General features: G+C 33.8%; 1 protein-coding gene across 1 annotated transcript; it reads right to left on the reverse strand.

Moving 5' to 3' along the window:
• Positions 1-2,651: 2,651 nt before the first annotated feature.
• Positions 2,652-4,081, reverse strand: LOC132035190 (RING-H2 finger protein ATL70-like). The gene has a single exon (XM_059425478.1). The coding sequence runs from the start codon at positions 3,834-3,836 to the stop codon at positions 3,276-3,278; it is 561 nt and encodes a 186-aa protein (XP_059281461.1). The 5' UTR covers positions 3,837-4,081; the 3' UTR covers positions 2,652-3,275.
• Positions 4,082-10,660: the final 6,579 nt, after the last annotated feature.

The raw sequence follows: 10,660 nt of genomic DNA on the forward strand, positions 1-10,660 counted from the left end.
TGCTTCTTCCTTTTTCTTATTTGTGGCGAAATAAGGTTACAGTGTTACAATTTCAATGTTAATACTTACTATAAAATTGAAAGAGTTAGTTTTTGCTTTATTTATCCCGTATAATTTTTCGACGAAGGAAATTCAATTGAAACCTTCAACTCTGCATAGTTCCGCCTTTGTCTATGAGAATATTACTTCTTCCCTTTTCTTATTTCCGGCAAAATTAGGTTACGGAATTTAACAATTTTTCCCCATAGATTGTGTTGTGAAATATAACGTTTCAATGTCATGCTTTCAACTATAAATTTTTTGATAAAATCTTTTTTCCTGACACATGTTTTATGCTCTTGATTAATCATCGCTTTAGAACCTGTTTGGATTAGCTAATTAATAGTAGTTGATAATCACTAAGTGTTGAAATATAATTTTTTGGGTTGAAATTGATTTTATAGCTAAGTAATTAAGCTGCACGCCAAAAGGAAATTCACTTTTCTCCCAAAGCGGGATTTTCTCGCGCAAATTCGAATAAAATTCACAGATTGCCACTTTTCAGCCATTGTAATTGAAAAATAGCCACCATCATGGAATTTCAAACTTCACAGGTAAAACTTCAGAACTCAAAAATGCATAGGCCTAGGCAACTTGCCGAAGAAAAAACTACTCGATTAAAGGGTGTGGTTATTTTTTAAAAATAATTAAAGGAGGAAAATACTGATTTTACTCAGTAAAGTCATACTCTGATAATTTTCATAATTTTATTCATTTAGCATTCTTTTAAATATGGTACAAAGATGACATGAGTTAAATTTATATGGAGGAAGATGTTATGATGATTCATATAGTCAGTTTCAACTTATTTAGAATTAAGACATATTATCATAGAAAATATTTATTAGCACCGGATGTTTATACTAAATCAACTCAATTTATCATGATTGATAACCTGTTTGGCCAAACTTCTAAAATTAGCTTATTCTGAAAAGTGTTTTTTTTTTCAAATGTACTTTTCAAAAAAATATTTTTGGAGAAAAGCAGTTTGTGTTTGGCCAATTAATTTTAAAAGCACTTTTGAGTAGCAATTGCCAAGCTTTTAAAAAGTACTTATAAGTGTAATTTTCTCAAAAGTGCTTTTGAAAAAAAATACTTTTGGGCAAAAGCTATTTTTTTTTTTAGCTTCTGAAAAACTGTTTGTGCTACTTCCCAGAAGCATTTATTTTCTCCCAAAAACTTGGCCAAACACCTCACTTTTTTTAAAATAAAAACTTATTGAAAAAAAAAAAAGTACTTTTGGGGAAAAATAAGCTTGGCCAAATAGGCTATAAGTCACTTATCGCCTGTTTGGATTGACTTATTTTAGGTGTTTTTAAGCCAAAATAGCTTTTAAGCACTTTTATAGTGTTCAGTTAAGTAATATAAGCGTATATAAATAGATGGCATGCATCTATTCAATTGGTGTAAACAACAGACAAGTATTTACAACACTGATTTTATTATAGCATTCTTTTTAAAAAAAAATTTAACACATTTTCTTTTGATTTCTTTTCTCTTTTATTAATGAATTTCCTCCTTTAAAATCCAACTTTGATATGGAATAGGAAGCAAAATGTTATTCTCCTTCTCCAATTCAAAATAGGAAACAAAAAACCATAATCAATCTCTACAAATAGGGGCCTTGAAAGAATTCTTCTCATTACACTTTGTTTTCTCAAAATTACTAAGAAACATGAAGCAAGAAGAAGAAGCTGTGATCTTGAACAGAGATTTTGATTTGATCTCACCAAAGCGAAAAGAGCAATTGCCTTGTACTGATTTGACTCTATCTATTGTTGAATATTCAAAGGATCAAGAAACAGGGTTTTCAAAGAGAAATTCTGATACTACCCTAAAAAAATTCCATGACATTATTCCAAAGGAATGGTTAAGTTTGTCGGTAGTAGCGGAATCAGGAATTTAGGAGATTTTAGAGTAATAATAATAATACTAGAATGTCACAGTTTGAATAGACAATTTGTTTATACTTAATATATAATAGAAAGAGTTGTTTTTATTATTGCGTTATTTACATTGTATAATTTTTCGATGAAGGAAATCTAATTGAAACCTTAACTCTACTTAGTTCTGCCCTTATCTATGAGAATATTGGGTTCTTCGTTTTTCTTATTTCCAGCAATTGACAGTTAATACTTACTGAACTATTGAAAGGGTTAGTTTTTGCTTTATTTATCTTGTATAATTATCGAGGAAGGAAATTCAATTGAAACCTTCAACTCTACAAAGTTCCGCCTTTGTCTATGAGAATATTGCTTCTTCTTTTTTCTTATTTCCGGCGAAATTAGGTTACGGAATATTATTTGACTATTTTCCCCCATAGATTGTGTTGTGAATAATAACCTTTCAATGTCATGCTTTCAACTATAGTTTTTTTGTTGAAATATTTTCTCCCGACACATGTTTTATGTGGAGTGACTTTCACCCTTGATTATTGCTTTAGAGTCCGTTTGACTTAGCTAATTAATAGTAATTGATAAGCATTAAGTGTGGTGAAATATAGTTTTTTTGTGTTGAAATTGATTTTATAGATAAATAATTAAGCTGCACGCCAAAAGAAAAAAAGGAGAAAAAAGAAGATGAAAAAAAGTAATTGTGCTTGCACAGCAGTATATCTCAAAATTACTATATCTCAAAATTACTTTTACAACTTATAAGACATCAAATAAATATCTTCCTTAAACATCTATCAATGTCTTTCTGACCCTTGCCCTAGCTTCAAGAAGGTAAACGTGAGGTAGATTATACAAAGAATCCGGAAAAAAAAAATTGGCAATAGAAGAAAACTTTTTCTTTCAATGACATATTATACATATAAATTTGTAGAAGAAAGGATACACTAATCTACAGTTTACATAAAAGATGAAAAAAATATCAAAAGTTCTGTGTTTGAGCCCTGAGAATGGAGTCACCTTAGTTAGAGATCGCTTTACTCCCAAAGCAGGACTTTCTCGCGCAAATTCAAATGAAATTCATAGATTGCCACTTTTCAATCATTGTGAAAATTTCAAATTTCACAGGTGAAACTCCATAACTCAAAAATGAAAAGGCCTCAGGTAACTTGCCGAAGAAAAAACTACTCGAACAAAGGGTGTGGTTATTTTTCAAACGACAAGGCTGAAAAGTGGTCAGTGAGCGCTATTTCACCTGCAAATCCAGATTAATCGGATCCCAAAACAAATACCAGACACCAAACAAAAAAAAACCCCCCAAAAAAGTTGAATTTGATTGTCGCTCTATCCAATAGGTCTAGTTGCGAAAGGAACAACTTCAGCCAGAGGAGTAGATTGTGGTGTTGGCAATGGAGAAGTTCTACAAACAGGACAAGTTGGATGTAACCTCAGCCATGGATCCACACACTTCAAATGAAACAAATGTCCACAATCAGGCAATAGCCTTAACATGTCAGTATTCTTGTAATCAGCCAAACAAATTGAACAACAAGTACTCGCTGTAGCTGTTGAATCCTTGTGAATATTCTTAGAAGCTTCTGAATACAATAACTTTGGAAAACTCAATAGAGTTTCCTCATCAAGCCCCACTTCCACGTCCACGACCACCTCTGCTACTTGTGCTAAATCCTCGTTATTATTATTACTATTCCTCCGCCTCCTCTGAGGTGGGACTATCGTTTGATGTCTTGTACAAAAGTAGGACGTCAAGGTGATTGTTGTTATCAATAACAATACACCAGCAGAGACTCCGATGCCATACGCGAATGATCCGATGTTTTGGGATCCGTGGAACCCGTTGTTGCCTAAGGAATTCGGGTCCGGGCCATTGGCTGTAGCATTCATGATGATCTTGAGGGTGTTATTGTGTTTGTGGTTTTGGTTTGGTTATTAGCCATGATGTTTAGAACAAATGGAAATGGTCTAAAGATTTTGAAAGTCAACGGTTTTGCATAAGATAAAAAGTGGAAGATTGATATTGAAGAAGTTTTAAATAAGGGAGGATGGATTTGGACTTCAACGTAATGAACTTTAAAAATTATATGAATGAAAGATGTATAAAGCAAAAAAGTGAAGTGTACTTGAAGAGGTTTCTTGTGAGTCTATATATATATAGTGCTTTCCGTTTTTGTTTCCCACTAGGTATTCAATATCTGCTATGGAATTCAATTAATTTAGATTCATGCCGAAAAGTTCCATATTTAAGGTAAAGCACTCACGGCAAAGTTAGAAATTTCGTGAAGGATGTTCAAGATTTAACATATATATGTACAAAATTTAACATATATATGTTCAAATATAATGTAAGTTTTTGAAATGTCCCAACTGATCACCCTTCCCTTGTTGTAGCTTCACCTCTGAAAGTGCTCCCTACTAACAAAGACAGAGCCAGAATTTAAATTTTATGAGTTCTAAATTCTATGATAATGACATAAGATGTTAGTAATTGTGTTTTGAATATTTTTCGTACATATTTAATGGATCTCTTAATATAAATACAGAATTTGGACTAAAATTAATGGGTTCGGCCTAATTTGTAGGTAACTTTCATGTAGTGGTTAGGTTTGATATGTCAACGGTTGCCTTTCTGGCCTCTAGATATCCTTATCTTCAACATTGATTCATGTGAGTAACGTCTTTCTTTCTAGCTAGCCAATTATTCAACTTTCTCCACTGGTATATTACATGTTTTATGAATAAATAAATTATATCATTGTTTTCTAAGTCATTATATTGTATATATATCTAATTAATCTCTCACTTTGAAACTTTCTCTATATCATCTTAATTATACAGGTATTGCATTGCACGTCCCAAGCAAAAAATAATAATTAGTGTTATAGCTATTTCTATCTGTTTAAATATATACGACATTAATGATTAATTACTTTTCTTTCTTTTGAACCCCTAAGAGCATTTCAAGAAAAAAGAATATTGGTGTTCACACAATCACAAGAACTCATACTAGCACAACAAGATGTTTCATTAATGGCATATAAATATGTATTAAAGAATTTAAAAACTAACACAAAGGAAACTAAAAGTCAAGTAGCTTTACAATGAATATCCAGTAAGAGAATAAAGTAGTAGTTTTTCCTTTTGGTGTCCCACCCCCTGCTTTAGGGTTGACTAATCTAGATTCTCGACGGAAAGTCTCACATTGAGGTAACGCTCGACAACTCCATTCACTAAATTTGATCCTGATACCTTTGATAAAAATGCATATGCCACCTGTCACAACATTTGGCGGTATAAAGAATTAGTTAGTAGAACACATTTGATTTACATTTAGAAAAACATAATTAAGTCCACACTTGAGGAAGCGAATCGAAGATATAATAATAAATAAAAATATATTTTCTCTTAATAGCTTAAACTATTAAATGAGATAGAAATTACACACTTAAAAAATTACTTTATAATCAATAATTCAACTCTATGGAATTGCTTGAAAAAAAGGATATGCATTTTCTTTGTCAATTTGTGATGTGAGTGTGAGTTGCTACACATTTTCTAGACGGACTTTCCTAGTTTTACACGTTTGAATCCGTTTTTAAATTCTAAACAAAAAATGTCTATTGAAAACAAAATGTTGAGTGAGAAATAGTTTTAGGAAACTGTCAGTATGACTTTGAGAACTTTGGTTTTGATATCTACATCAATCGTACAATAAATTGCTATAAATTCAAACTTTCAATCTAACAACTCTAATGATTGTATAGTTGCATCACTTGACTAATCTATATATAATATAAAGCTAGGCATAGACAAGGTGATGTGGCACCTCTTTATGGCCACCATTCTTATTTATCTATTTTCTCAATTTTTTAAATTTTGTCATAATTTTATGTTTAACAAAAAAACTTCAGAAAGTTTGGTACTCTTAATTATTCTCTTTCCTCATTATTACATTTATTTGTTTCTTTTCTGAAAAACCTCTTTTTGCCTTCGCTGTCTTCCATTTTTTTTTCTTTGTATGTTACTGTTTGATTTAGGTAGCTTTGAATTTTTTGGTCCTCTTGCAGCATCTTTTTTCCCCCTTTTTTCAAATAACTCTAAATATTTGGTTTTCTTCTCCTTCCCCATGATTAATGTCTATTATTTTCTGTAATAAATGTGTAATTACATTACATATTACTCCTATTACGTTACTACCAATTCCGATAGTCACTATCTTAATCCCCTTAATTACTCTTGCACTCTTTTGTCACTCCATTTCTTATGATTTTAATGTATATTAAATGTGAAATTCATTTGTAATGTAAATGCTTAATATTTGTATATATAAACCAAACAAGACAACGAGAGTCGGCTTTCGTACTATATATGCAAAAGTTTTGTTGCACCTTTGAATTTTGATAGTATTTGATCTTTTAACTTTCTCAGACCTTTTAATTTTTAGTTTCTTCGTAACATACTTTTATTTTTTATTTTTTAAAATTAAAATCCTTAATGTTTCTCAACTTCTGTCACCTTATTGTTTGACTTCTCATGTCACCTTAGCAATAATATTGTAAATTTGCTTATCTAGGTGACTTTGGAGAAAATAGTATTTTTGATGCAAGCCCACTTGCCTCAAGGCCATTTACAAGGAGCCAAGCCCGGGAACTACAACACTTGCAAAGCCTATTCATGAAGCGGAGGCTGCGAGTATACCTTTGATGAGCACCTTGGATCCCAAGTTCATACATTGATGAAGATTGCTTGGGGAGAAGAAGAGGAAATGGGAAGTCACCACAATGGCTAAAAGATGAAGAGTTGGCTATTCTTGCAAAGGAGATTTCAAGATTTTTAAGAAAGAAGAATAGCCAAACAAGGCCCTTGTCTCATTAAGAGTATTTATGTCATTTTGCTTTTATCTTTTATTTTAGTATAGTATAAATAGTTCTTAACTTCATGGAAGACTTAGATTATTTTGATGAAATATTGAAAACTTGTAAAACTCTAGAATTGAGTGTTTGAGAGCTTGTTGAAGCTTTTGGTTGTTTGAATTATTGAGAAGGTGGTTGATTGGGAAATCAATCCCTTTTGGTCTCCTTAAGAGTTTGGTATTTTTGAGTAATCTAATTGAAGATCTTAATATTTTATGGTTAAGGTTGTCTTTTAGCCTTATTCAATTGTGTCAATCTATTCTATCCTTAATTTCTTGTCTTTCTTTTTTATTATTATATCAATTGGTATCAGAGCTTGGATTAGATTTGTTCTATCAAATCTAGCCTAGGGTTTGTTATTATTAAAAAAAATCAAAAATCCTAGAAAACCCCCAAAAAAATTTGTTTGTTTTTGTTGTTTATTAGTAGATTCTGGTTCCTTAGTACCTTAGGGTTTCAAATCCTAAGTTTTGAGTCATTCCAAGTTGTTTTGAGATTTTCACCATTGTTGAGTTGAAGAACTTGAAGTGGGTCTTGTTGATTTGGGTGAAATTGGAACTTGAAACCTATTGGGCTTTGTTCTACAAGTCTTGGGGAGTCTAGAGCTGAAAATTGAAGGAAAAATAAATTGATTTGAAGGTAGTTGAAAATTTGAAACTCTTGGTGTTCTTGAAGACCTTCAAATCTTCATAAGGAAGAAGACTCTCCAAAGGAACATTTAATTCAAAGTTTTCAAGTCAAGATTTGGGGAAAAGTGTTTTTCTTCCCCAAAAGGGTAAATACTATGTTGAGTGGGCCTAGGAACGTCATTAGATTTAAGAAATTCGGTCCAAATTTCGAGAAGATCAAGTTCAACATGAAAATCACTGAAGCTGGAAACATTGCAAATTACAGACCGTAATTCACAATACGGATTGTAATCTGGGGTCATAAAATTGGATCTTGAAAATTGGAAGGATTACAGTAGCTCACTAGAATTTGGCAACCTCATTAATTACGGACCGTAAACCCAAAATACGGCCCAGATCTTGTGGGTCATATGGCAAGGTACAAAGGTGAACATTCTGTTTTGGGGCATCACTAAATACGGACCGTAATATAAAATACGGACGATATTTTGTCAAGCTTAAACCGTATACTCAAGGTACCTTTTCAAGTCCAAATTTCATTTCATCCCACTTCCATTTCTCAAAAAATTTCTTGATCCTTAGTTGTTGGTCTTGTGTCCCTAGTCCTGTGGTAGGGAACCAAAAAAAAAAAAGTATAGAAATTTTAAAATTTTCATTATCTCAAATTGATACCTTGGATCAATTGGGACTTTAAGACCACGTTTTCAAGTTATCACCTGCCCGGGCCCGAAATTTGATTTATTTCCCGATTTTAGCATCCCATTTTCTTTGGTCTCTCAACTAGTAGCCATCTAGTAGTTGTTCCTACTTGTGTTTACTAGTTCTTGTGTCCACATTTTTTTTCATGCCCATTCTTTCAAGCTTTTCTCGTTTAAATATCGTTGAAACTTTCTTGATTCAAGTGCGTTTGATTTAATTGAGTCGTTCGTCCTTCTTAAGTCTACAAGAATCTATTCCTACTAAAATAGCATTTGAATCCTTTGAGACTAACCAACTAGAACAAGCTTACAACCTTGAGCCGGAGCAATTTGTGAGACAATCCACAAGGTACACTTGAGTGATTGTGAGTTGTTTTTATACTAACCTAACGCGTTTGTTTGTTTTGTTGAGTGTTATTCATAGATACTATATTATCGGAGGATGGAACACTAGTTTCAGTCAACGGGAAAATCTCTTCCATTCCAAGTGCACCATTAACCAAAACACTAGCATCATGATCATTGATAGTGGGAGTTGTGCCAATGTTACTAGTACCAACCTTGTTGATTTCTTGAAACTTCCTACTACCCGACATGAAAATCCTTGCAAACTTCAATAGCTCAATGAATGTGGTGACTCGGAAAGCTATCATCAAATTCACGGTTGAGAAGTATCACGATGAGGTGTTATGTGATGTTGTGCCCATGCAAGCGTGTCATCTTCTACTTGGCCGACCATGGCAATATGATAGGTTTGTCAACCATAATGAGAGGACTAACCAATACACTCTTGTCCACAATGGTGTCAAACATGTCTTGAATCCCATGACACCCTCCCAAGTGGGTGAGATCTATAACAAAATGAGGGAGTTGAAGGAGAGGGGTCATAGTGCATTACAAAAAAAGAATGTGGGGGAAGAGGGTGTAGAGGAGAGTAGTTCTCAAGGGGAGAGTGGAAAGAAAGGAGAGCTTAGAGGAAAAGCCAAGGTGTCTCTTTTGGCGAATTGTGGGGAAATTAGGGAGGAATTGGGGGAGCGTCAACGGTGATTCTCTCGTACATAGGACTATGCATTGCACACTAATGAACTAACCCCTTCTTTTCCTAGTTCTATTTCTTCTCTTTTGCAGGATTTTGATGATGTGTTCCCAACGGAACTCTCAAAAGGGTTACCACCCTTGAAGGGAATTGAACACCAAATTGACTTTGTCTCGGGGTCTCAATTGCCAAACAAACCGGCTTATAAAGCCAACCCGGCACTAAGGAGCTTCAAAGGCAAGTGGATGAACTCCTTAAAAAGGGAGTTGTGCGAGAAAGTATAAGCCCATATGTCGTGCTCGTGATTTTGGTGCCAAAGAAAGATGGATCATAGCGCGTGTGTGTTGATTGTCGTGCATCAACAAGATAACGATAAAGTATCGCCATCCCCGTACCTCGTCTTGATGACATGCTTGATGAGTTGAATGGTTTATGCATATTCTCTAAGATAGATCTTAGGAGCGGGTATCATCAATCCGGATGAATCTCGGAGATGAGTGGAAAACCGCATTCAAGACCAAGTTTGGTCTATATGAATGGTTGGTGATGCCTTTTGGCCTCGCTGCGACTCCTAGTACTTTCGTACGTTTGATGAATCATGTGATGAAACCTTTTATTGGCAAATTCGTGGTTGTTTACTTTGATGATATTTTGGTGTATAGAAAAACCATGGATGAGCATGTTATTCACTTGAAATGTGTGTTTGAAGTGCTTAGACAAGAACAACTTTATGCCAATGTTGAAAAATATTCCTTTTGTGTGGATGAAGTTGTTTTCTTAGGATTTGTTGTGAGCTCAAGGGGGGTTGAGGTTGATGGATCCAAAATAAAAGCCATAAGAAATTGGCCCACTCCAAAATCCATTAGAGATGTAAGAAGCTTTCATGGCTTGGCTAGTTTCTATAGGCATTTTGTTAAAGGATTTAGTACCATAGCCTCTCCTTTGACCGAGGTAATCTGAAAGGACAAACCTTTTTCTTGGGGTGTGGAGCAAGCTAATGCCTTTGAAACCTTGAAACAAATGCTTAGCTCCGCACCATTGTTGCAATTACTAGACTTTGACAAAATCTTTGAGATTGAATGTGATGCAAACAAAGTGGGTATTGGAGCCGTTTTAATGCAAGACCAAGCCCATAGCCTATTTTAGTGAAAAACTCGAGGAGAGACTTTGAATTATACTACCTATGATCTTGAGTTGTATGCCTTAATTCGTGCTTTGGGAAATTGGCAACATACTTGTGGCCTAAAGAGTTTGTGATTCGGACCGATCATGAGTCCTTAAAGCATTTTAAACGTTGTTAGTTGAACAAAAGCGTAGCAAATGGGTTATTCTTGAATCCTTCCCTTATTGTAATAAAAAAGGAAAGGATAACGTAGTGGCGGATGCCTTATCAAGGAAACATGTTTTGATCAATACTTTGTCTTCCAAATTGATG

This window comes from Lycium ferocissimum, chromosome 10, assembly GCF_029784015.1.
Source record: "Lycium ferocissimum isolate CSIRO_LF1 chromosome 10, AGI_CSIRO_Lferr_CH_V1, whole genome shotgun sequence".
NCBI lineage: Eukaryota > Viridiplantae > Streptophyta > Magnoliopsida > Solanales > Solanaceae > Lycium > Lycium ferocissimum.